The 27,439-nt window shown below is 39.7% G+C and overlaps 2 protein-coding genes across 4 annotated transcripts; one reads left to right on the forward strand and one right to left on the reverse strand.

Moving 5' to 3' along the window:
* On the forward strand, window positions 1–2,015 carry LOC117205984 (surfeit locus protein 6 homolog). Its single transcript, XM_033444879.1, has 4 exons — window positions 1–118; window positions 197–250; window positions 317–813; window positions 925–2,015. Exons 1-4 carry the CDS (start codon window positions 1–3, stop codon window positions 1,144–1,146), a joined length of 891 nt encoding a protein of 296 aa, XP_033300770.1. The 3' UTR covers window positions 1,147–2,015.
* Window positions 1,494–26,933, reverse strand: LOC117205986. Of its 3 annotated transcripts, none has more exons than XM_033444881.1 (6): window positions 26,561–26,933; window positions 5,425–5,521; window positions 4,200–4,385; window positions 3,179–3,196; window positions 2,295–2,481; window positions 1,494–2,015 (listed from the first exon to the last, which is right to left on the reverse strand). In XM_033444881.1, exons 2-5 carry the CDS (start codon window positions 5,507–5,509, stop codon window positions 2,336–2,338), a joined length of 435 nt encoding a protein of 144 aa, XP_033300772.1. In that variant the 5' UTR covers window positions 5,510–5,521; window positions 26,561–26,933; the 3' UTR covers window positions 1,494–2,015; window positions 2,295–2,335. The 3 variants fall into 3 exon arrangements, with proteins under 3 accessions (XP_033300772.1, XP_033300771.1, XP_033300773.1); XM_033444880.1 differs by having other exon boundaries at window positions 2,313–2,481; window positions 26,561–26,931; XM_033444882.1 differs by lacking the exon at window positions 3,179–3,196 and having other exon boundaries at window positions 2,313–2,481; window positions 26,561–26,929.
* Between the last annotated feature and the right edge of the window lie 506 nt (window positions 26,934–27,439).

The following is a 27,439-nucleotide window of genomic DNA, read 5'->3' on the forward strand; positions in this document are numbered from 1 at the left end:
ATGCAATTAAAAATGTCAAAACCATTTAATGAAAATGCTGTGAAGCAATTATTGCTGCAAGAAAATGAGTTTATTTCGAATATATTTTCAAAAATGCCATTGCCTATGTCTGAATTAGGTAAGAATATAAAAAGATAACGTAACCTTAAAGTACTCATGATTTTTGCAATTATAATAAAAATTGTCATGTTATCAGTTTCAGATGACAAGAATAAATTAGTTACACACGAGAAAAAGAACATGTCAAAAGGTATTTATTCTCTGCTATTGTTGTATATTATTTAATTTAGTTTCAAATTTCTATCTTCTATCGTAGATAATATTTCTCCAAATTCAAGCGGAAAGAAAAAGAGGGCACAAACATTTGAGGAGTTACATGCTAAATTGGAGGGATTAAAGAATGTTAAACGATTGGGATATAAAGAAAAGCAATTAAAAAAAAATTTGAAAACCAGAATGAAAAAAATGTCAAAGAAAAAAGAACGGATAATGCAAAAGAAACTAGTAAAAATAGAGCAAAATGGGGATACTTTGTCTAATATAAAAGAAGAAGATAGTGAAGTACCAAAGGTTCCAAGACCAAAGCCTGTGTTTAATTCAGAAGGCAAAATGGTATTCAGTAAATTTGATTTTTCTGAAATTGGAACAAGAAAAAAGCTGCCTAAAAAGGATGCAAAAAAGATGTTACTAGAGTTGAAACAAAAAAAAGAAAAGTTAAAAGCAATGGAACAATCAGGTGAAAAAGAAAGAGTAGAAGAAATTAAAGAAAAGGATGCATGGCAGACTGCCCTGGCAAAAGCTGGTGGTGAGAAGGTAATAAAGATATATTTAAATTTGAAAATTTTTTTTATAATTTCAGGAAAAGTAGATTTAGAATAATGGTTTACAAATAGCATGTTGAGTAAACGTTATACTTTTCGATAGGTGAAAAATGATATAGATTTACTTAAGCGAACATTAAAAAGGAAAGAAAATAAAAAAAGACAGAGTGCTAAAAAATGGGAATCTAGGTTAGACAATGTACAGAAAGGAATTCGAGAAAAACAAGAAAAAAGACAGGATAACATTATGAAGAGAAAGAAAGAGAAAAAGATGCATAAATTAAAAAAAGCGGCTAAAAGGGGACGGATTATACCTGGATTTTAAATATAACATAAAGGATTATAGATAAAAGACATTTATTTCTAAAAGAGTTATTTTATATGGTATGCAGTTTTATTCTGCATAATTTAATTAAATTTTTACATTCAGACGAATTCAACATTTACGTAAATGATATTCATTAATTGAATAATACTCCATAGGACAAATTTGTACTAACTTATTGTTGATATCAGAATACAAGAGAATTGTTTTCAAACAAATCATTTTTTGTTGTTTATAATTATATTATATACACTCATAACTGTGGATTAATATCTTACACTGACAATGCAAAAATCAATTGTAATGTGTACATGTTGTATAAATTTCGTAAAAACTGAATGTAGGTGTTGTATAGACAGTGTTTTATAATCATTTATTTACATATTGTGATTTTTGTTTGTACATGGTATTAACAATTTTTTATTTACACTAACGATGTAGCGTTTGTTGCCTCGTTATAAGTTTTTCATGATATAAAAAGCGGCATGTTCATAGAATCTTGTACAGTTTGACAGTATAAAATTTAGTCATTAATTTTATATACGAGTGCAAAACTTGCTTGTAAAGATCGATATTCCATATAATGACCTTAGACTTCAAATTGTTTTGTATCGAAGATCTCCTTACGATCAGTTTCATTATTGTTCACGATCTCATATACTAATTCGTCGTAATACATATATATCTTATAAATCTCTTAATAGATTATGGGTAAGTCGAGTACGAGAGCTTCGATGTAGCCGCCCTCTTCCACTTCCTGCTAGGTATCACCAAGAGCAGAGGATACAGCGTTAGCGTGTGTTAATGCTGTCCATAGAGGGCTATGATCCACGGATAATGGTACCACCGATTTAGATGGTCGTGGAGACCTAGATAGAAAGATAAATAATTAGCTTAAATTACTATTCTTTTACAAATATGGCATCTGTTATAAATACATAATAGATATTTTCGCAAAGTTGCAAGTTGCAACTCCTAACGATATATCGGTAATGCAGGAATTCTAAATATTAAGAAAATTTTCTAGAAACAAGTCGATGGAAAAAGAAGCAATCTTTGTTGCGAATGATACATGATTCGTATGAAACCTTTTTCTCATGTTTAATTTAAGGAAATAAGAATGATATTTCAATATGTATTACACGTACAGAAAATAAGAATCTGACCTAGGCGGTACCAAAACTGGATGCTAATCTGGGCTACTAAGTTCCAGTGCAGTGCTCTGTTCAGGATCCGATCGTTCTTCAACGACAGTGTCTAGTTCCAGTGATGGAAAAGCTCTAGATCCTCGATCGCTTCGTAACGATACTGTTCTCGTTGGACGATCAATTCCAGCTATCACATAAAAATATATATGAATATGTATTAATATTTCACAACAACAAAGGTACTTGATTATATAGAAAATCTTGTCTAACAATTCTGTAAGTGAATTTTTAGATTACCAATAATAAAGATTAATACTGTCTAAATGCATTCTAATGTCAAGATTATGTGGTAAAAGTTATTAATTTGATTTGTACAGTTATTAACAAATTGTTGTATACGAAATGCATTGAGATATACGCTGCATAGGCTTGCATAGCAAACAATTTAAAGTCATGCGACTAGAACTATGTTAAATACATAAGAAGTAAATACATGCCTTTCGATTAAGATTAAAATGTAGCCAAGCTGCATATATTATTTGCATAAAAATGCTCAACTTTTCTTATTTTCGATTTTCATGATCGCGTTGGAAATCTTAAGCTGCTGAATTATAATATTCTTAACAAAGTATTATTTAAGTACGTTTGAATGTAGCCTGCATGATCAATCTCACACGAATTGTTTTTATCATTTTTATTCTTGTCCACGCTTCTGGCGGAACTTCAATTAAGTTCTGTAAGTTGTCTTCTAAGTATGCAGCGGTAGTAGTGGCGGCGGCGGCAAATGATTATGCATTAAGTAAAAGAAACTATGGTTGTTCTGTGAAATTCTAAAATCTCTAGAGACCAAGTCAAGCAACAATCAGGTTGATAAAAGGCTTTACCTAAATCCTCTTTCGATGCTGCACTTGACGGGATAATAAAATAACAAGTATATATTTCAGTTTGAAGATTTTTCAAATGTTTAATTTATATTAGGATGCTGCAAATTAATTTTACGATCTAGGTATACAATAAAGTTCGAAGAGCAAATATTATCCTTTGTACCATCGTCCGATAACTATGTATTTCCTATTAATTAAAACCTTCATGCTTGTATAGAGTAAGTAGTAACTAAACCGTCTATTTATCACATTTCAGGGGCCGTAAATCAAGAGTTAGATTGTCATGACTGGTCGCGGTAGTCGTGTACCTTCAGAGTCAGCCACATATCATAGGTATCATACTGCGTCGGTGTTCGACAAACGAAATACGTATGTCGTGTTCCATGAACGTTTTACGTTCATTGTTACGAGTGTAAAGTAACATACTTAGAAAAGTTCAACGTTATATTTCGGGATTAGAAATTAGATAGAGTAAGCAATTGAAAACTATGAAAAATCAATAGAAACCTATAGGTTTGGCCACTTAGTTTCTCGATACTTTGTTGAAAACTAAACGTTTTTAGTCGTGTAAACACGAACACGATTAAATTCGAAATATCTAAAATCGGTGTATGAACTCGGATATTCAGGGCAACATTCGATCTGGTTTAATGCTTCTTCCACTCTCTTTGTATACGTTGCACAGCCGTGTGTCTGAATGCGTGTATATATATATATATACGCCCCGTTTACAAAGGTATACGACTATACACGCTACGTGACTATATGTAGGAGTCTATTTGAATATACAGGTACGGATAAGTATGTATTCAACGTTTCTGGGGAGAAAAGCGACCACGGAGTAGCGGTTGTTAAAGAGGTTAGGGTGCTACACAATGCGAACGCAAATGTTTTGTGACCTTAATCCATTTTCGTTATAAAATTGCTTTCAAGGATGTGTACGCTTTAATTCCAAATTTAATTGTAGCAGTGATTTTTAAAATAAGGAGAGGGTAGACTCGATTTTATCGTTGAAACTTACCTAAACGGTGGACAGGACTAAAACGAACGAGACTGAGTGCTCCGTGATCTAGATCACAATTCCTTCTTCGTGCTCGCTCTCTGGCGAGCTTTGCTCTTCTTCTTAAACAACAGATGACCATTAGAGCCAACAATGGAAATCCGAGTATGCATGATACTATTGGGATGATGATACTCTCTGGAGTTACTAAAAAAAGCAAAATAATTTGTAATTCACTCGTGAAGATGTGTCAGAAAACGTTTACGTGTCAATTCTATTGGTTTCACTATCAGTCGAGTTACTACTAGATCTAGCAACGAGTATTCCTAACGAAGCTTTATTATTCTCACGTTTGTTTCTTAAGTTTGTTTTTACGATTAGTATATATTAAGCAAACTAAGCAAATACAGGATGAGGAATAAAATTTATTATTTCGCAAACTCAAGAATTTTTCGAGTTGAATAACCGTGTTAAATCTTCAAACAAATATGGAAGCAAGAATCCCATTTCTTCTGTTATCGATATAGTTTCTTAATAAACATTACACTGTAATAAATACAAAGTAGAACTGACATTTATAATAAATGAATCTTTTAGTAAAAATTGGAACGAGTATTGTCAATCTTCTAAACAACAGTTTAGACCCCAAGAAAAGAAAAATGTTTCATTCAACAGGATAGAATAGAAGGGATAGTATAACGGCATGGTTGTGTAAATATACGTTGAATAATATAGCGATGTAATACAAATATTTTTTATTATAATCAAGACTATGTTATCTCGTGTAACAATATCATTTTAAATTACAACGTCAAAATAATGCTTTAATGTTACTTTTCCAGTTATGCGTCTAGACGATTTGTAATTGTATTAACCTTTACTCTCCATTACTCTTAGACCCTTGAGATTGGGAAGCAATTACTTGCTTGGTTGCTTCCTTAAGTACGACGAAGATATTCTCTGTCACAGAAGGACTTTAACGAAATATTTCATCCTTTCGCAAATCTTTGAACTTTGCAAAGCTATTGGCTTCTGCGTCAGGAAATCTGATAATTTGATTTGTTTCCTCTTATATAGTTCATAATAATTAAATTTTCGCGTTATCAAAATATGAGTCATATTCCCATGGATTCATTAAAATTGAATATTATTGTTCCAATGATGCTTGGAACGATTGTTATGAGTATTACATTAGTTGAGAATGTGCATTACGTTTTATAAAAAATTTATGCAAACGTGTTTTCACCTGTTGGATAAACTAGAATTGTTGGTCTCTTGGATTGTGGAATCGTTGGCATTGTTGGTCGACCCCCTCTCACTTCGATCGACATTTTGCTCTCGATCTGGAACAAGATTAGCTGAGGGTTAATCAGGGTTCTGGTATAACGAAAAAATTGATCGATAACAACGATTACATCTTTTCCGCAAAAATCGTTCATTATTCAAGTGTCTCTGTTGTTTGTTATGTTTTATCTCATAGAAATGAAAAATCAAAGTAGCCTCTACCGTTCCGAGATCTTTTAATTTCATCTTTGTTCTTTCTATTTTTTCCAACGAAATGTCGAGGTCGAAAGAAAGACTGCAGCAAAAAGTATCAAATTCCAGTGTTTTGCTTTGAAATTTCTTCCTATACTAATTATACCTGTACACCCTGTTCCTTTATCCATTCCACGCAACAGAATTATACATACTGTGTGCTGTTTGATTTCATTTTAAAAACATTCGTCTCGATTTTACCACGCAAAGGTAACAATTGTAAACATTCCGTGACGTCGATATACGAAAAACATGTTATTTTTCTAAAATAAATACAATTTACAATTCTTAAATAAATACCGTTTCGCGACAATCTGTGATATATATAGAAAATATATATATCATTTTATATTATATATATACATATATATTATTTTATATATAGATATATATAAAAATATATATATTTTCGTTGTGAAAATATAGAAAGTAAACCATCGCTAGTTCCGTAGAATTAGTTTAAACAAAGCGCCAGTTTATGTGCCATCAAACATCGCGTGATATCTTTATTTACCTATTTTATTAAAATAATGATTTTTCGCGGTCGTTTAAATTCTACGTACACGTACCAATAGTTACAGTTTCTGCCGTTACGTGGCGCGCACGTAGTGATTAATCAAAATGGCGAGTGTAAGCGCGGCGTGTATAAAGTAACGGACGGTAATAGGTTTATCTCGATGAGAAGTGATTCTGTCGTGGTAATATTACGTGTTCGGGTAATATTTTCACTATGACAAATGTTTTCGATCGCGTATGCTCGTGTGGCGACTGTTTCAGTGAAGTGATCAAACGAAAACACATCCACTCGTTCCCGCCACTTTTAGTGTTTCGAGCTTGGAGGGATCTAATCAAAAGCGACATGTAATCGAATTTTCGAGGTAAGATATTCGCTGTTACGTAAAATAAACAGGCATTTACGTAATTCTTTAAAATTGAAAATAAAGCTGAAAATTCCATTGGCTAACGACGTATAAATGCGTACAAGAGTACGTAAACATTGTCTTGTCTTAGTAGTCGAGAGGAAAAGGCTATTTACTTCGGTTTCTTTATTTTTGTGACGTTTCTCCGGTTGTTCTTTCCTCTCTCTGTGCTCTGAAAAGCAATAACGTGAGCCGTATCGGTGTGAATATCAACATAGACAGAAAGCAAAAGCTCTGTTTTCTGCACAGACTTTTAGAATTTCTTCGTTTTTGTATTCCCTGCGGTATTGAGAGTGGACTTAATTCCCATTGGCCGAGATCCACAAAGAGTATAGAGGGCCATACTGGTCTCAATCTTTCGACTAGAGACGCGTGTGTACTCCAAAGGAGACGAGCAAGAAATTAAGTTAGATTATTCCTTTTCTCGTATCGTGCTATTAAATTTGGAAACGTGAGATCGCAATAATCAAGTATATTCGTCCTTGTGTCGCAATTTCGATTTTTCAAAGATATGTATAATACGTATTCCATGAACCTGAATTTTCTTTTATTCTATGAATTACGGTATACACACTATAACTTAAGCAACCGTGTTCCTCGCGTGTTTAATTAATTCGTTGCAGAGAAAATGGTACTAGACTGGTTGGAGCAAGCGAATGAGTTTAATTTCTCTTCTACTGCGTTGGATGTAACTCGTTAGCTATCGAAGCAGCACAGGAGAAGAATAGCTCGTTATTTTTAAGCCGCGTCAGATATCAGGCATTTACTTTTTGCTTTTAATCTTCGATTAGTTTTTGTCGTACTGGCATGTCGAATATTACCTCCATAAATTGTCCTACATATTCGAGTTCGATTGAAGAAGGCTGGCCGGGCAGCAGCCCTTTGGAGGGCGAAACTCGATGGAGGCACTCTGTTATCGTATCTCAAAGGGCCAGTTCCGAAATGGCAAACTATTCTCTATTCGAGAAGGACCACCTCTCCTTTTTTCTGCGATTACTTTATCTATCGAAGGATACCATCGTGAAAATAGCTCGACCTATCTCTTTGGCCAGTTTTCCACCTACGTCTATGATTAAAATCACGTTCCTGTATTTGCGCCCGCTATATATACATTACGATGCTTATAAGACGCGCCCAGGAAACACCGTTTCCGGTTAAATGCTAAATTTGTTCAGCCTGGAGGGTATTCGATCGAAATTTTTGGAGTGCCTCCAGAACAAAGATCGCGATGTTTCTTCCAGTTCTTCGTTATCTTTGGACTTCCGTTGTAAGACGTTCCGCGGCATACGAAATTTATCCGATGCGGTGTGAAAATTCACAATCGTATCCAACCGAATTCAGGATTCCGCGGTGTCCTTGCGCGAAAGTAGGTCGTTCAATTTTCAGCGAGGCGCAACTCCAGCTGACGATGTCTTTATGAAAAAAGCAGATGAAACTGTTTCGTAATCGGCAAACTATTCGACTCGATTTCGCGAGTTCTAGGAGTTTCGGAGCGGTGGGTCGGTTTAAACGTCGGAGACTCGTCGGGATGCTTATCGATCTTTCAGTATGCAGACCCATACTGAGTTTTATTGCTAGCCGCCAGTCTGTCCTCGCCTTCTCTTCGCAGAAAACGATGTTCAAACGCGTAAAAACCGTGGCCATTATAGCCGCGAGAAGAAGTTTCATCTGCATTATCCTCCAATTATCTCTGCCTTATCGTCGTCTTCGCAGCGTGTCGTTCCCTTTTCCGTCTATTTAGCAGCCTGGCTTCTAGCACAGTTAATTTAGCAAATCTGTGGCTCACGAGGAAAAGCAGATTCGACTCGAGTCACGTTGCATCAACGTTATTTACATACGTACCTACATGCTACCGTGGCGGAGTACATACGCCGATATACCGCGCATTATTGCCAAATTATTTGGATTTTCTCGTATACGGGCTCGTTATAAAGCGAATAGATTCGTATTAATCATAGACTGGTGAGTGGCCGCTCCAACTGCGCTTGAAACTATGTTTTAATGCAGCCCGTACACCGGTGCGCAGTTATTCAATGGTAATATGCGAACAAGCGAATTTTAGTGAATTTCAAAAGCAAACACGCGCGTGCATGCTTACAATGCACCCTATCAGGATTGTTTCGATTTTCTCCGGACCGTGCAACGCGGCTTGTCGAATAATTCCGAATAATTCAACCGCGATGTTAGCCAAAGGATTACACCGATTTACCGTAATCAGCGGAATGTTATGTAAAAGCTGATACTATTTCATTGATAGGCTGCCGCGTCGGTATTAAAAGACGTTACAGACGCGCTGGATTTTCGCTTCACTTTCATTTCAAACGATCATTAGCGCGATTCGTGGCAGACTAGAGATCGGTACGCGGATTACGCTAATTTCTCCAGTCGTGCTCAACCGTCCACGTACTAGCGCCATTCTTGGGAAATCCGTGCGAGATCTCAGCTCGAGTGCCACAGTTTTCCATTGAAGACTGTTTAAGGGGGACGGAGTGGCCGATCGCCGTCACTTTTATTCTCGGAGCTTCCATTAATTAAACCTCTCGCGATTACACAGCAGATAAACTGCCTCCGCTACTTTCCCTTCTCATTCCCGCAATTCGATCCCTTTCTTGTTGTTCGTGTACCTGTTTTTATGCCAGGCCAATCTTCCGTTAAATCACAGCAACGCGAAATTTCATCTTTGACCTTTTCAAAGGACTCGTAGGATGAAGTTGGAACGTAACTCGTCGTCGTCGTTTAAAGCTTCGTGTCGCGCAACGAGCGGAAAGTCGTTTTGTTAAGCTCCATCTTCATTGACAAGCGAAGCTTCTAATTAAACTATCGCGTAGAATTCCTACGAGATTTACGGACCACTTTGAGCATTGCAAACATAATTTTGTTTGGTTAAAATGTTATCGATAAAACGTGTCGATAAAGGCTTCGCAGTTGTTAAAACAACGTATCGACTAAAATCTAGTCGATTCGCAAGAGGACCGCAACGAATATTATGCGTCGCTTTTGATGAAGTTTCGTACACGGTAAAGGAGCAAAATGTGGTTAGTCCCTTGTTCGGTTATTTTTGGAAACTTTCTATATTTACGAAATAACGTTGCAAAAGCAATTTTTCAATAATTATACGATGAAAAAAAATATATTCCTCGTTATAGTATTAGGTTGTCTGAAAAGTTTCTTTCAAAAGGTTTCTTGTTTTATATCAGTTTATTGAATTATGCGCGAACATAATAACAGAGATATAGCGAAATTGATCATACCTGATTCAATAAAATAATATAAAACAGAAATTGTTGTTCATCTATTATCACCTTATGAAACTTTTCGGACAACCTAATAAGTTAAAATGCAGCGAATAAATTTCTCCCATAAATGTAAAGAATTTTTTAAAGAAAAAAAAACAGGATATCACTGTTTCACCGAGCCAAAAATATTAATAAGACTTAGAAATCGTTGCGGATGTTACATTTGGACGTGCACAAAATATCCTTCCTTGTATATAGATCGTGTGGAATGGTACATTACGGAAACTTGTGCCGAAAGGGTTAAGTCTAATCTAACAGCTGGTATTAGTATACATTGAAATTTTGAGACTGGCGAACCGCTCGGTGACATTAATGGAACTTTAATTTCAGCGTTAGTGCTCCCTTTAACCTTTTATCGCCAGATGAAATCCTCTAGAAAGGTCATGCACGATCAGAGACAAAATATTCTCGCGAAACTAAAAAATAGGACAACGCGGTTTCGAACCACGAAGGATAGCATAACTTTTGTTGTTAGATATTTCGATAATTATCGAATATTGAAACATAAAGCGAATATTTCTGCTTCTCTTTTCTCTATATTTTTCATACGTTTGTAAAATTTGATCATTTCGCAACACCTGACAATATCCGCTTGTTAATTCCACGAAATTTAACGCCAGAAATTTTATTGATCGAGCACGTGTAAAGCACTCCAACTCTCCGAGCACGAGAAAAATTAATTAACGGCTTGAAGTATTGATTGCATAGTTATAATTGGATAAAGAATGCTGTCAGCGAATTAATCGAATTTCTTGCCCAGTCGAATTTACAGTGTAATTGAAAGATTACGCGGAACAGGCATACAATTGGGTTAAGATATCCAGAAAATCCTGCTTTCATCGACTCTGTCTACGTAAAAACGAGAAATAAGCAAGCATCTTGACACAAGGAGAAGAAAATTCATTAGTTAGGTAATTATAAAATTAACGATGTTTTCAACGCGTTAAACACAAACTCACTAGATCGTCGTTCGCAAAACTGATAACTTGCTGCGTAGAACGATCTAAATAATCACGACAGTTTATGGAACGTGATGTAAAACGCGAGAGGGGATTACTTAATCCCAGCTTTTACGAACCAAGTCTAAAACCCGATCGATATTCGGTATCGTGTATCAAATTGCGTTCTCATTGTGTCGTCGTTGATATCCTTGCGGTTATCTTGTTAATTAAGCATTTTATCAATTATAAAACCTCATCACGCCGATCGAGTAGACGTCAGTCTTTCGGTTAACAGAAATATGCGGATGGAATTGCAAAAGATACACGTTTGCTCGTCTATCGACGCGTTTTCGATCGATTTGAAAAGTTAGCGAGTACGTTGCGGTTAATCGTATAGACAAGTCGATCAGCCTTCGATCAGCGAAACGACTCCAATCGGAGAATTTGGATTATACTCTAACTCGTTTCTTTCGATTTCGCGTCAGTTGAAGCATTGCAGCAAGATCGATCGGAGTATGTTTGCAGCATGTGCGAAAGAACCGTGAAACGTGATACGATATATGCCAGAAGGAACTTGTCTTCGACCCATATTCTTTCTCAGCAGGAAATTTGTCCTTACATCGAACTTTCGCGTTTCCCTTTCTCTTCTTCCCAATACGAACAGATAGAAAACGGCGAAGTATCGATAAAACAGTCGCAGATAGCCGGAAAATCTGAATCGATGTATATGGAATAATCGTAGGAATTTCCCATGTACAATTTCTCCACTCGACGCAGCCTATCTTCAATCTGCTTCGATTTCTTGTAAATAAATAGAAAGCCTGGACTAACCTCCCTTTGAATTTTTATTTCGAAACATGCGTAGCGGCATATGCTTCTTAGGACGTTTCGATTCGAAGATGTCTCGCGTAGTTGTTTTGCCACAAAGAATTAACACTCTACGACGCACATAATGTAATAAACAAATTCTGGACAAAGCAATTTCGCTGCTACGAGCAACCTACAACCGGCGACAAGTTCAAACCTTTCGGTAGCCCCCTCGATCAGTTTAAATAGATGACCATGTTCTCCAGAAGTCAGTCAGTCGAACGAATCAGCGTAACAATCAGTATCGGTAGCGCAGTATCGCGCAATCTTATCGAATATCGTCAAGCGAGCAACGCTTGCTATTAACTTTGTATTTTACATTTTAAAATATCTGTAAATATAGTTAACGAAATCAATTCGTCTCGTTGTTAATTTAACCAACAGCACGTCACACCATCCACCACCGTCTGTTCAGATCCTAGTTTCTCTGGCCTTGGCGATTATTTCCTTCTGGCAATCGAAACCAGGTGGTGCCTATACCAGTCTAGTAATGACGTTTAGTGGAATTGGTTATCGGAGGTCCTTTGTCTACTTCTTGTCAGATGCAGATCCAACGATTGTAGTCCTGTAGCCTCGTAGCTTAGGAGGACAGTAATGGCGGCGGTGGCCCGAATTTCGTTATGAATACACCTACCTAGCTATATCACTGCGATAAGGTTCTCGCTTTGGCTGCTCGATGAAGACTTTTTACAGAGGAAATGGCACAACGACGAGCTACGCGCCAACGAACGGACTTTCGAATATCTTACGAGGGTTCTTGTTGCTCGTTGAAGCGCGAACGAACCGTCACGCTGTTGTCTGTAATTCAACGGACCGCGTGTGCCCTGATTTCTGGTCCGCAATCGGAAATGCATGCTCCCAGGACAGCTCTTCTCTTCCGCTCGGCTCACAGATTCGAACGCTTTGATCGGAAATTTACGCGTTTGATTCAATCCCATGGTCGAACCACGGTTGCTTCGTCGAATGGATAATTTTCAAACGATTCGGCGAAATATATTAGAAGCAACTCGATCGGTTTAATTAAACGACGTTGGCGTTTTCATAAGAAATTATATCCCCGATGAAAGGAATACTCGTTGTAGTTTGCTTCTTTGTACGCTCCGTTAGCTTATCTCGGTTTTCCTGACTACGGTAAAAGAAGAAAAAATATCTTTCAGTTTGCACGACTGCCATCTCGATATTTCACGTGTCTATTTTATAGTTATATATTATTTCCCCGTGGCAATGGTATAGCTTCACGGTCTCTGGAGGTTCTCGCGTTAGCCAAGGGACGACAAATTTTCAAACTCTTTGCGACTCGAGTCTCCGAAGACGAAAGATTCTGTGCTCGAATTTCTGTCGTGCGAGAAACAACAGAGAATTCCTTATATCCGACTCGCTACAGATTTTAAACAGAAAGCCACTCTATCTTCTCGCACAGAACATTGCGTGCTCGGTATTTCGAGAACCGTACTCGACCTCTGTAAAATACGGTCGACTCGATTTAAAAACGTTCGCACGAGTTAGTTCCTTCCGTGCGAGATTTTCTTAATCGCGCGGTAAATAATTCCAGTTATTCGATCGTACACATTTTCATCGACCATCGCTCGAAATATCGAGGAACGGGGAAGCGTTAGGGATTGCGATGGCCTGTGATATTACGCTCGCAAATTGATCGACACGACAAGGCAGCGACGTCAAAGAGTGCGAAACGAAGTTTTATCGACAGTCCAGTCGATATTTTAGTTTGGTATCCACGTTATGTCATGACGTCGTTCTTGAATGAACGCTTCGCGTTTTTTAACGGGTGTACTAACATTGGCCGAGACGTTCGGTATTGGTGGAAAATCGACGAAAAAATAATCGTTTGTATGTTTGCGCGCGCGAAGTCGATGCATTTTCAAAGCACGCAAGAACGTAACGATTTATTATGAAAACATCGACCGTTTCTTTGTCAGCGATCTCCATAATACGTTTGTTTAAACGCGTTTCTTTTATTTATGAAAGTTTTTATTCTCTGTCGAGAAGGAATAAAAGAGATCTCGAACCTGTAAATCTCGGGCGTAAGAGCAATATTTTCATCGACAAATATTTTTCTCGTCTATTGAATCGCCGCGAAGAAATATTAGTTGGAATAACGTGTCGCGTCCATTCGGAGGTGCATTACGCCGAATCGCCTCTATGCATAAATCCAGATTTCTGGTCGTAATTGGTAGGTACGTCGCTTGAAACTCGAATTTCAGAAGTTTAGTCGGAATATAATCGTAGCATGGTCCCTCGGCGTGTCCTAACTCGTAATACCGACTCATCGCTCATTTATAATTTTAGTTTATCGCTTGAAACACAGTCGGATCTCGTTTCGCAAACTCCGAAAGCACCAGTTAAAGTCCAAGACACGCTTCTCTTGGCGAGGTTAACGTTCAAACGATTCAGCGTCAGATCCCGTTCAGAATTGTAACGATAGACGAAAATCTGCTCGAGACCGCTGCAGTCTCGCATTCCTTGGATTGAGAACGATGATATCGACGCTAGACGTTATCCCGATCGTTGTTTTACAACCGTGATTATCATTATTGAAACAAACAAGTGGGTCTTTCTTTCTTCGTTGCTCTTTTCAACGCAGTTTTATACCATTTTTCTCTTCTTCGGTTTATGCGAAATTCACAATTCGTCAAAGCAAAGTATTTCGTTCATTGGTTCGAGTTACGGTTTCCCGAACGTGATTCGAAATTACGATTTTTATGGTAAAAATATCTCTAGACGTCGAATCGCAACCTCATAGAAAAAAAAGTCTACGACTATGGATTTTTCGACCGACTAGAAAAACCAGAGTGGCGATAACTCTTACGCGAAGCACGAGCTCAGAGCCTAGAGGATATTTCGCTCGTTCTTCGGCCGGTACATACGGCCAGCTACGAAGCACGTGTACGTACCAGGTGCATGTATTAAGTAGAGAACAAGTACAGCGTTGGGCACGTATCGTTGTACGTAAGTACGCGCTATAGGTACCACGTGTGCCGTGGCGTAATTTTCGGAGATCGTCGTAAACCTTGGATCCATTAGTCGATCCCAAAACGTTTGTGTAACGTTGGAGTATTAATGGTTTTAATAGCCACTTCGCCACATCCTTCACGGTTAGTTTGCGTGAATTTTCAGTTCACACTTTCGATCGATCGTTTACCGTAATCTATTTAAGTCAATCACCCGTCTATTCACCGACGAGTTTCATATATCTTCGTTCGTACGCTGAAAACGAAAAGTATCAGATAGAATATTAATCTCGCGTTGGCAAATAGTGGCTCGATCGCGAGACGCTATTAATTTTAAATACGAATAGCTTGCTCATCGTGGTTCCCAGCACGCTGTGCGCTCGTTCCATTAGCACTCGAATGGTTAATTCGACGAATAATCTGGCGAGTGAGCGAGTAATTATCTGCCATTAACGTCTCATTGTTCGAAGATTATATTCGATTATTTAACTTATTTACTGGCGAGTTTCCCTGTCTCTGTCGCAATCGCAATATTCGTTTAGATTTTGCCGAATGACAACGTAATTCGCAGCGGATAATAGGTTATTTGATATATTACGATTCCAATCGATACTTAATCTTCGTCGTGTCAAATGAGAGAGAAATACGCGCGTGTCCTCCAATATGTGTCGCGTTGTTCGTAAATTGTCCAACGAAGAATTAAACGAAGTGCATTGACGCTAATGCGTCGGTACTTTCCGGAAACCCATCTGAGTACAACGACGGTAATATTCTTTCCATTTGGCCGACTCGAAATAAAGTTGCGCGAGGATATATCATTAGGAAAGAATGCGCGTGCCGGAAATATTAAATTCCGACTCGTTCGAGCGAAATTAACTCTAATATCGCGGATAAGGTCTTTGCACTTTTAATTCTGTCTGTCTGTCTGTCTGTCTCTCTTTCTCTCTCTCTCTCTCTCTCTCTCTCTGCCTCTTTTAATTCCACCGCTTTAAAAGAGTAACCTTATCGGTATTCTTTCTTTCTCAGCACGTATTGAAACTCGTGTAAAAGTAGTAAAAGGATTTCGATATAACCGAGGGATATCGCGATAAACGATACTAGTTCTTCGATGAATCTTTGATTTTTATTCGGGGCTTGGCAAAAACGAACGCGGTACGGGATATGAAACTTGAAATTAAACAATTGGAAAACGAGAGAGCGTTCTAGGAATAAAATATCTATCGTAGCTCGTGTTTGCAATAACTCCGATTATAACGACGCGCTGTTTCAAACGCGTTCGACTAAATGGACCCTTGGTTCTCTCGTAAGAAAGAAGACCGCACACTAGTGATCCAGCTGCAAATATTTATGGCCCACTAGTCACGCCAGTGTTCCTTGGTTCGATTAATTGCGATTCATAAATTCTCAGCCAGTTTATTGGAATTTTTCACGACGAAGATTGCGAAGGTGGAATAGTGTCTCTGTGAGAAGTATCGTCGGCACGTAAAATTAGAAATTTGTACGCGCATTCTCGTTACCTTTGCAAATCTTAGATCGAGTAGTTTCGTTTGGAGGCTCGTTAAGAGGTGGACGATTATAAAATAATCGCAGCAACTTCTTACACGGTGCACCATGAATTTCAAGCGTTCTATGGAAAGAAAGAATGGTATGGATAAAAAGGGATAATAATAATAGGAACCGAGTAGCGGCATCAAATAAGCTTAATGGACTACTTTTTACGTTCGTCCCAGCGACGAACATTTAGAGGTTCACGGAAACGCTTGAAGATGTGTCAGCGAATATAAACGTGGCTTAATCGCGTCGCTTCCTTCAACGAGGAGAAGGAATAATTTTTTGCGTTTCTATAAAAATGTTAAATTTATAACGTAACTTTTTCACATACTTGTCTCTCGAGTCGCATTGTCGTTCATCTTTGTCGTTACGAAGAACATCGATAAAATTTTATGCGGTCATTTCTATTTTGTTCCAATTTACGAGGTTCATTTTCAATCATATCTGGCCGCGTTGTTCCGTATACTTTGTCGTCGGAAGTTATATGCAGTTCTATGGACTATTGAACTCGAACTAGCTGCAAGATTTCATTCAACGTATCCATTCGCTAAACAATAATCAAGTATGCGAATGATATTCCGGAGAACAATGCTTGATCAGTTTTCGTAGCGAGTACGCACAAAGAGGCAGTGTAGCTTTGTGTTTAAATTATAGCGATAAATTTACCGGCAGAAATGCGAAACAGTTTGTCTCGAGAAAGTTAAAGTATGGTGGATGTACGATTCCGTGACAGGGTGTATCTCGTGAATAGAATTCGCGTGCTGTTCAAATAAATTGCTTTTACCGTTAAACAAAGCTCCGACGCATATTTTATGAATGACGTTCGAATCGTTACGAAATTTCACCGAAGGGCACTATTTTTTCTAGTATATTTTCGTTTTTCTATCGCGTTATTCTCTACGCAGGATATGGTCGGTATCTCGATTAAATTTTCGTCGTTTCAAACTGTCGTTTTTTCATTTATTTATCTATGTTTTTTATCAATTTCGAACGAATCGCGCAGCTCTCGCGTCGACAGACAGAAAACCGTTTTCTCACCTTGTTTTCCCATTCTCAGAAACATGTAAAAGGCGCGATAACAAAGTTTTCCGACATCGTCTTACTTCGGTGAAATCACCGAAATCGATTGTCGTACGCGTCGCTTCGATAATACATGCAAATTCGAAGCATTTTCTTTTCCCGAAGATTACTCCTGTCCTATAACAACAAAGCGAGATATAGCAAAAAATGGAAGATGAAAAGTAAACAGAAAATGGGTACTAGGCTAACTGGTCGGTGGAACGAAAGAATTTGGTCACGGAAAAACGAGACACGTCGAATCCCTGCGAGATGATATTTCTGAGTCTTGTAATAGCTCAGGCATTATGAGAAATGGAGGCGCGAAAGTTGAACGTTTATAAGATAAAGCAGAGATCACGGCTTGAATTCAGAAACACGTTTGACGCGCTGTGAATCACTGATGTGACTCTCCACGGATTTTCGACGAGTAATTTGCATAAAATGTTCAGGGTCATGGTCAGAATAAGAAAATACCCATTTCGGCCACTAACTTTTACAATATCGCGATATTTCATTTATTCATTTCTTCTACTTCTAACTTTTTTCCAAGCGAATGCCGAAACAGAATTACCCTTTGCGAAGTGCTTATTCGCCATACAATAGCACTCGCGGTAACACAAGATAAACACGAAATAATTCCATCGTTGTAAAAAGATAACACGTTGTCTCTTCTCACGAACGTATTCCAAGCTGCTCGAACTATTTCAAACACAACGCAGTTGTACGATACATATGACTAATACAGATTTTATTTGCACGAGTAAATATACAGGGTGGTTGGTAACTGGTGGTACAAGCGGAAAGGGGGTGATTCTACGCGAAAAAAGAAGTCGAAGATATAGAATAAAAATTTTTCGTTCGAGGCTTTGTTTTCGAGATTTTTCGCTCGGTACGCGTGCACTATATCGCGCCTTGTTATAACGGATCTCACTGTAGATCGTTGTCTCGATGGAAAAATTAAAAAAAAAACAAAAAATGTCTTTTTTCGCATAGAATCACCCCCTTTCCGCTTGTACCACCAGTTACCAACCACCCTGTATAATTCGAATTTATATCCGATACATTGGCCACACCGCCGAGTTTAACTTCACATCTATTGTGTGTTGTCTATGCGATCGATCGATTTCTTTAAATTTATCCTTTCGCTAAAAAAAAAATGATTTAGTAAATTTCACGAAACCCTGTGTGTAATTTATTACGCTCGTAACAAACTTACGCTTGAATGCGATGTTTATACCGAAATTGGTTGATACCGTATTTATTAAAGTTTCCAAAGAATGAACATATTACACGGAGAAAATAAAAGATGGTGTGTACGGAGAAATTACGAGTTTACTTGCCACGTGTCAGAAAATTTCTGCCCTTGCTATATGTTCTACCATTGGCCTAGATAACTTCACTTTCTAGGTATTCTTCCTTTATTCGTCTTTGACCTGGCGCGTGGTCGCGCCACATTTTTGGAACCACAATTATCAGCCCGTGAGATTCCTTTATCAGCGTGTCCTTGGAAAGCTAAACCAACCATTCTCGACGCTTGCAGCTAAATTACTCGGTGGAACCAGTGGAGCGTGATTCGTCGAATGGTGCTCTGAGCGCGTGAAAAGCTCGCGTTTTAAGAATGCTTCTATATGTATAGCCAGAGGCATTTTTTACTATAGTACAGGCCTCAAAAAGAATGTACCGTGTTACCCTTGAATGAGTGGAAGAGCAAGGAAACGAACAGCTACGCGCGTGTTAGGATACGTTGTATCGTCTCGTTAGCGCGATTCTGATTTACCGAACGCGGTCCAACGATTTCGAAAACTGGGTTAACGAGATCGTAATATGTGGAAAAAAGGCTCTCGATGCTCCGCCGATTAGCGCATTAAAAGTCATCAACTCGGTATATCTGATTCGATTGATCGAAGCTACGTATGTGATCGTCTCGAAGATTGAAGCCTTCGTCGACGCATTTTCGCGAGAAACACGACGGTCAAATCGAAGGATAAAAATCGGCAACCCTTTAACAAATAATCTGAATATTTTGAGAAAAAAACCAAGTGTTTTTTGAGCTGAGGATCGTTCTAGGCACGGTACGAGGTTCCCAACGAGTTCCAAAGTAGATAACGTCACGGGACGGATTCTCGATAGGAGAGCTTAGGGCACGAGATTTGAATAGGCGCGAAGAAATCCATCGAGCGAGGAATAAAAAGGACGTTGAATCGGAACAATGAATCGCTGATATTCGCTCGAATAAATCTATCGGGTTCTATCTTCTTTCCACTAGCGAACTTTGACCTGCAAATACAATAGATCTCGCTATGACAAATCGAGGAATAAAACGAGAAAGATTCGATGCCTTCTGTAGCCCAACGAAGATAATTGGCGCATAAAAACTAACCACATTGATACAATCGCCTCACCTAAACACTAAATGAACTTTAGCCGACTGATTCGCCTTTGATAGTTCTATCTCGGTAAAAGGCGGTAAAGACGCAGATCAGAAATGCGTTAATTAATCGATATCGATAGAGGAAGTAGATATAAAACCGAGATAAATCGCTGCTCCAAGCATTATACAAAGAAGACAGATAGTTTTCTCTCCTTGTTTTCTCAAGCTTTCCCGTTTTCTCCTGGCAAGAAGAACGAACGCTTTTCATTCTGTCCGCAGTCGATCGCACCTTTTCAGAGGCGAACCACCGTCTAATATCGCTGACTGATGCGCCACGATGATTACGCGAAAAGATAGACGAACGCGATATCGTATTTTCATCGCGAATCGACCGCACGATGCGATCGGTTAGTAAAACATTACCAGGCGACCAATTCATTTCCGCGTGTCCAACCGATAGGAAAAAAGGAAGTCGATGGGAACGAGGAACGATACAGATGGAAAAGACAAAACAGGACGAACGGAAACAGTTGGAACGTTTAGTTTCATCTATCTCGGCGTTCCACAACGGTTCGCTTTCCAGTTGTCCCTTTTTGCCACGTGGAAAAGCCTAGCCGATTCTATTATATCGTACTCGGCCATCGGTCCACGTTGCGCTACTTCCCTTCATTCCCTTTTCTTCTGCTCCACCGTCTCTCTCCGCCTCTCTTTCTCACTGCGTATCTGCTGTTTCAGTGATATCGTTTATCGGGTTCTGCGAGTGTCCGTGATTTTGATTGCGCCGGTTCTCGTGACCGATTCAGATAGTCGCTATCGGTGCAGTTCGTTTAAAGTAACTAAGAGCTTCCTTAATGGACCGTGTTAAGATTCGCGATCGATATGAACGGTGTCGCTTTACGTGTCATTAACGCGCGAACGCGCCATCTGTAACGTCGCGATTTTCGCGTTATATCCAATGAATGCGCCCACGGTAGATGTCGTTAATTAGGTCTCTTTCCTTTGAAATACTATTTACGGATCGTCTCGTTCGTGGTAATTCTCGCAGTTGTAAACGGTACTCGCGTCCAAAACCACGAAGCCAAAAAGAGGAAGCAAAATCGTTGAAATAGAACGCTGTTACCGTAGTCTCGTTAGTCCCTCTCACGATGCTCGAAATAGGGGTTGAAAGCGCCCTTGGGAGAGCAACTGACAGTCTTTCCATCCCCGTTCCTCTGCCTCTTCTGTTTTCTTGCTTTCACTCGAGCATTTTGTAAAGGATATTTCTACCCAACCGGGTCGTTCTCGAATCCCATCTACGTCAAACGACATTCCGTTTCCTATTTCATGGCGTTACGGACCGACGCTGGATTATTGCTAGAGTTTGATCGTTGAAGGTTCCAGGCTTTATTCGTTCTATCCTTTCCTTTTCTTATTTTACCTTCCTATCCGTTGTTCGATATCAAAGGAATAGAAAATAGGACGGGAGGAAATTTGGAAGCTGTGCGGTTCTCCTGGACTTTTCGAGCAGCCGTAATTAACCGTCTGTACATGTACATATGTATATGCACGTATGTATCGCATTCGATTGTGCGACTTGTACCGAAATGCCAACGAAACACAGGGGATCGGTTTCCGTCTCGAGCGAGGAGACGACAGCTGCGTTTCTATATCGCATCGGTGGAATTAATTAAAATTTATCCGAATCGATTCCTTGGTTAAGCATATTTCTGCCGCGTCTGCGTCGAAACAGTGAATATCGAAGAATGGCTAGAAGCAAGGGAGAAAATACAATTCCCGATTCTCGTAGTTGGCGAGGCATTGTTCGTTCAAATTTTTAATTTAACCAGAGCAAACGTGTAGCTACCATATCGCGGCGTTGTTGTATTTTTTAGCTTGTTCAGAGTGCTCGTCCCACGTACGAACTAGCTCGTACAAGGACGACCTGAAATTCTGGCACGGATGGTAACACATTCTTGTCGAAGGTTTCGTCTCTACGGAAAGGCCGTCGCCCTTTCATTCTGAAATATGTAAGAAAGCGTACCAATTTTCTGCTCTGGATCTTAGCAAATGTTCTTTAGCAAAAATTCTCTTCTTTCCTCCTGCATCTTTCACCAACACGACGCATTATTAATTAACCGTTCTCGCTCGCGTCGCTTCGTAAACGTACATTGGCAGGCGTAATCGTTTTTGGTCGGGGACATATTTTTCGATGTGCTACGCGTGCAAAAATTCCCGAATCCCTCTGTTACTTAGGCTATTTAATATTTAATGTTTAATATTTAATATTCTTTTCGCGCTCGAATCTTTGTCATTCGAGGGCTTTCAAGGGATCAATGAGAATATTCATGAGCCTTCTCTGGCGCATTATTTCCTCTTAAATTCTTCAGAATCTGATTTTACTGCAGGTTCAAAGCTTGAACTTTCCGCTGATCTTATCATTCGCGATTCCGTCGATTCAGACAGTTCGCAGAATTAGAATTTCACGTTTATTATTTAGATCGCTCGGATTTCTTAGATCAAAGTACCTTGGGCTTCGATAAAATTCGTTGTTCTTTATCTTCGGAAAGAGAAATCCTGTTCTGTGCATCGATTGCCTCTCGTTCGCACTACGTGGTGCGGTATCCTTTTGATAATAGCACATAAATGCGACATTTATTAGCACGTGAAAACAATTTATCCTCCTTTGGAACGAAGGCGAATTTGTAATCTCAGTCGCGATGCAAACTACTCTCCTCTCTCTCTCTCTCTCTCTCCTACTTTCTCATTTTTACGTGCAGCTTTATTAATAACCTCATTCAGAGAGTAAGTGCTAAAGCCTGTAATTCGTTCACGTTATTCTATTGTTCAGTTTCAATTACAAGCCAGAGGAAACAGATGTCTATTTCTTCTTTTCTGCTGTTATTTCTCGAAATATGGAAGTCCGCGGGAAAGAAATGGAACAGAAGATTAATAGGAACAGAAAACGAACGTTGCGTGTAAAGTATTGGAAGGTTGATGCGCACGTGGACTTTCGAAAATTGTAGATTATCGCGTTCGTATGACCCATAACTAAGCGAGTTTGTACCAATTGTACGTGTTTTCGCGTTTTTCCGGTTTCTATAATTTACTTCTATCAGCGTATTCGACGTTACAAGGCTTTTCCTCGCGAAAAGTCTGTTCTTTCTTTTTGTTTCATCGGACTTGATAGTCGCAAGATCGTTAAAGGACTAGAGAGTTAGTTATCAAGTTGCAAGGTATTGGATAAGAGAAATATTCGTTAGAAATTTTGATTTCGTTCGGATAATTTCTAAAATTTACGGATGCTGACGAAAGCTGCCGTCTTATCTAAGCGTATTGGATATAATTTCCAAGATGGAGGAACGATTAGATGGTTCTAAAGTAGTTATATCGTAATCACTTCGGACTCTTACTAGACTCTATCGATGTTTACTTGGTGTTACTGGCGAAAAGCGCATTGCAATTTGAACGAAAGCTTGGTCTACTTGTTATCGCGGTTTATTCATTCTCACTTAGTTTGCATTTCACTCGGAACGTGAAATATTTACGTTGCGGTACACGAAAAGTTTCAAAGCGAAATTTGGGTTGTAAATGGAAGAAAAATCCAACGCGAACCATTTGAAACTCACGAAAAATATCTTTCTGGGTTATTCGAAATTTTAGTTGGCCGTTTATGGCACGGACAGACCCATTTCCCTCATTAGAAAATTCCGAATTACCGGTCCTCCCAAGGCTGCAATTCGAAATTTGAATGACCGTCCGTTTACGACACGGACAGATCCCATTCCTCTCGTTAGGAGATTCCGAATTACATGTCCTCCCAGGGCGGTAAACGTAATGACTCGAGGTCAGGAAAGAACCCAGGAAACGACCAGCCGGAAGGGCTCGGTGGCGAGAAGAAATCCAACGGCGGGAGGAGAGAATCAGGAACGGGGGAGTTAGTTCATCTTCGACTATCGGACAGTACAGACTTAGGATGACAGTAGTCCTCGCTTAGTTCGGCTAAGTGCTACAACTAGTACAAATAAAGTGCCGTCTAAATCCAACACTCGAGTTATTTCATCTCCCCCACCTTGAACGTTATGTCATACGAGGTACGCGATATCGACCGATCGGTTTGACCCGACCGATTGCTCTTTAGTCGATAATACGCAACACGGGCAAATCAGCGAACGGTCGAGTATATTTTCGGCAGCAGCTACGACGTCGCGCAATCTTTTTTTGCGTTTAGATGATCATTTCTCTGGACGAGCGAGTAAATAGAAATAAATTACGGAGGAGGAAATGGAACAAACAGAACGATATATTTAGGGAACTGCTCGTCGGTTCGTTACTAATGTTTACGATGCTCGTGATAAATTAAGATTGAATCAAGGTGTATGTACGTACTCCGAGGAAACTCGATGGCGCAACGCGTATAATTTGCCGAGAAAGGGAGAATCGAAGGAACGGAAATCAATGTGTTTAGTTTCTTGTTTCGTAGAGACGAAAGTTCCTCCACGATGGAACGATATAATTGCAGGGCGCGGCGTGTTTACTGTCGGGAGAAGAAAATAGAAAGGGAAAGCGGAGGAAACCGGAGGCAAACGAATGAATCCGAAATCTCTCGAAAACAAGAACGCTACTAACAAAAGTTAGCGATTTAGAATCTTATTGCTACCGTTGCGAGCATAACGCTCGTTAAAGCAGGGCGATTCTTAGAGACAGAAAACAGCGAATGCGATTCCGACTAGTTGTTAGCAATCGGATCCGCCGGTCTGACGAAGTTTTAACGAAATTCGACCTCCGACGAAACGCGGAAACAAAAACGCGAGCCAAATTAAAGCTCCGACTCGGCTTTCTCGTTTCACCCCTATCTCTGCGAAATTTAATCGCTCGCGGACGCGAAATCTTCCCGTGTTTGCAGAAATTTTCTATACGCGTATTCGGTATAAGGCGCGCTCCGAGTTTCCGCGACTTTCTGGTCGAAATGAGCGTGACGCGATACGGCGATTCGCGTAATACGAGGTGATCCCTTGAAAATTCTGCTCGCGGCGGAGCCACGTTTTTTCTTTCTTGGACGGAAACCATGCCCAAGAGTGTACAGAATCTCTGAATTCGAGAATCGCGCACCGCCACTCGCTAACCTTGTGACCTCGTCTCGGTCAATTTTAGATGGAATTTCACTTAAGTGGAGCTCGAAACTTGAAACCATTACGATAGAAACAGGAAATTACTTTATGAAACCGTAGCCTGCTTAGCAAAGAGTTCTACCATTTCCACCATCGACTAGTGAACACGGAAACACGATGGACGTAAAATTATCGATTGACAAGCATCGGTCGGTTCGTGTTTGCCGATTCCTAAGCGATAACGCACCATTGAATTAACGCGAATGCATATCGAGGTGCGGCCGGTGGTCGATTCGCGCAATAATATTCAAACGGTTCTTCTCGCTGCCTACGTATCGATTTCATTCGGCTGGAAAGAACGAGAGCGGTCGAGTTTCAGATAATTAAATCGAATCGACGATGCACATAGATAGCGCACCGCGTCCCGATCTGTACCTGGTACTCGACCAACTCTTTCCAAGAATATCTCCGACTAGTTGCATCGACCGTTGCATTCTACGTGGTATACGCGTTTCCTTTTCACTGCGGGTCGGCTCGATCGAAGTCGCTCGTGTCCCTTTTAATTTCGAACGCACACGAAGATAAATAGCCCGAATCCTGTTTTGATAAAGCAACCTGCTCGTAGTAGTCCAGATCCAACGTATCAAAAAATCCGTCTGTACAGCGTTTATTTATTCAGGAGTATCGCTGGAGCGGCAGCGATCGAACAGCCGGCTGATTAACATATTCGCATAAACGGAATTCTTTAGGAAGAAAAGGAAAATATTTAGGGAGTATCTTCTGTCTGATCCATCTAGGGTGAATATCCAGGAATATCTGCTCGTACAAGTAGAATCCTAAAATTTGTTCGAGGGTGATCAACATTTTATTATTTTTTTTCTTTACGCATCGTCTAGTAGCAACTATATTTCGGAGTAACGAGAATGACGGAATACCCAATTTTCGTTTAGTAGATATTTTGCCCTTAGAAAGAACTTGATTGAACGGGTGGTTGCCTAACATGATACTAGTAGAATTTAATAAAGGTAGAAAGAAGGTTTCGAGCGATTCGTTGACGTAGAGGTGTGGAGGGTGCGTCGATGTAATCAGGTCGCGATGTGCCCAACCACGAGGTTCGAAAAAGGCAGACAGAGCCGTGCGTTTTAAAATGTTGGAACACATTTGGATTATCTAGTTTATTCGCCACGAAAATTCCTCAAAATCAACGCGATATCGATCGCAGTCGAAATTTCCGCGAGGCTCTCGTAACGTTCTCTTTCTAACGACGCCAACGAGTACTCTGGAGTAAATAAAACGTGGAAATTAATGCCATTCGAGCGATAAAAATAAAGTATAGGCAGGCTCGTCGCTAGAAATTCGTAAACGGGCAAATTTCCAGCAAACGGAATAAGTTCGATAGACGCGAAGGTGGATTATTGTATATTATCGATAGATCATGGAACAACGGCGAACGGAGAACAAAGCACGGGTGCCGTATAAAACCCCCGGTGTCGTGAATTACCAGTGAAATTGACTATCGAAAGCCGATACATCAGTATGAAATGCGGGGACCCGAACAGTTGACGCTAAGCTGCGTCGATGAAGTGAAAAGAATATGAAACGATGGTTCCATGCATACGAACGACGCGGCACACGCTAGCTCGCGACGAGCACAATCGATTCGCTAAACTCGAATACCACCGTATCTTTCGAAAACGTTTGACAGCGGTCTCTCACGTCCCTTTTTTGCGGTTATCTCGCGCCAACGACAACGGAACAACGAACGCGTTTAAGCAATGCTCGTACCTTCGTGTTTTAGCTGGCAGACAATTTATACGGTGTAAACTGGCCGGATTGTGCACGTTTTTTCGATGCTAAATCCCCGGTTGTTCATCGTTCCAGCGATCGAGTTTGGTCGAACTTGGTCGGACTTCTGTTGGCAATGCAGAGATTCGTTCGATTCATTGACCGGTGAATATCTCGGACGAACAGTTGTTTCTCGGCTTGGATAGATCAACGGATAATTCGTAGATCAGGCCGAGATGGACGTCTTTAAAGTTCTAAGTTCTATATACGATCTTCGTCTATCGATAAATACGACCGCTAAATCTCTTTCGATGCGTTGCTTGTTGTATTACTGGCAGGAAACGTTTTCCGCTGGTATTTCAAGTATTTCAAGTTTGTTCCGAACTTGGATTTTAGATTCTTCTCGACGACACGCGTTTCTATTTATTCTATTTATTTTTGAATCGATTCCACGTCGTAGGAAGATCGAGAGGCGTACATTGCTTGCTCGCTTGCTTGTCAGCGGCACGATGTACCACGTCAGTGTGTCTGGGAAAGTTGGTCGAACCCTAGGACTTGCGCGATCTCGTTACTTCGAGTCGAGTCACGTTTCGCGTCACGTTTCGCGTCCTGTTCGAAATACTTCACCGTGACCAAATTTCACGTATCGCGCAGGCTGGTCCTATCCATGGACGATTGATCGTGGCTTCCTTCGACCTTCCAGAAAATTTCATACGTTCCGCTCACCAGCGAAAACCATCGTACGTCGTAGCTTACGCGAGCGGTCAAATTGTTTCCGCGAGCATTTCGATGATATTCAAATCGGTAGTCGATTATTTTCGGAATTTATTTATCGTCAATCCGGTCCAAGCGAAATAAGTTTTTGGTATTTCGAAAACA

Source organism: Bombus bifarius, unplaced genomic scaffold (genome assembly GCF_011952205.1).
Source record: "Bombus bifarius isolate JDL3187 unplaced genomic scaffold, Bbif_JDL3187 scf7180000007996, whole genome shotgun sequence".
Classification (NCBI taxonomy): domain Eukaryota; kingdom Metazoa; phylum Arthropoda; class Insecta; order Hymenoptera; family Apidae; genus Bombus; species Bombus bifarius.

Coding starts and splice junctions, on each gene's coding strand:
- LOC117205984 (XM_033444879.1), top strand. CDS start 1: ATGCAATTAAAAATGTCAAAACCATTTAATGAAAATGCTGTGAAGCAA. Junction 119..196: donor ATTGCCTATGTCTGAATTAG/GTAAGAATATAA, acceptor TCATGTTATCAG/TTTCAGATGACAAGAATAAA. Junction 251..316: donor GAAAAAGAACATGTCAAAAG/GTATTTATTCTC, acceptor CTTCTATCGTAG/ATAATATTTCTCCAAATTCA.
- LOC117205986 (XM_033444881.1), bottom strand. CDS start 5,509: ATGTCGATCGAAGTGAGAGGGGGTCGACCAACAATGCCAACGATTCCA. Junction 4,386..5,424: donor AATTCTAGTTTATCCAACAG/GTGAAAACACGT, acceptor TGCTTTTTTTAG/TAACTCCAGAGAGTATCATC.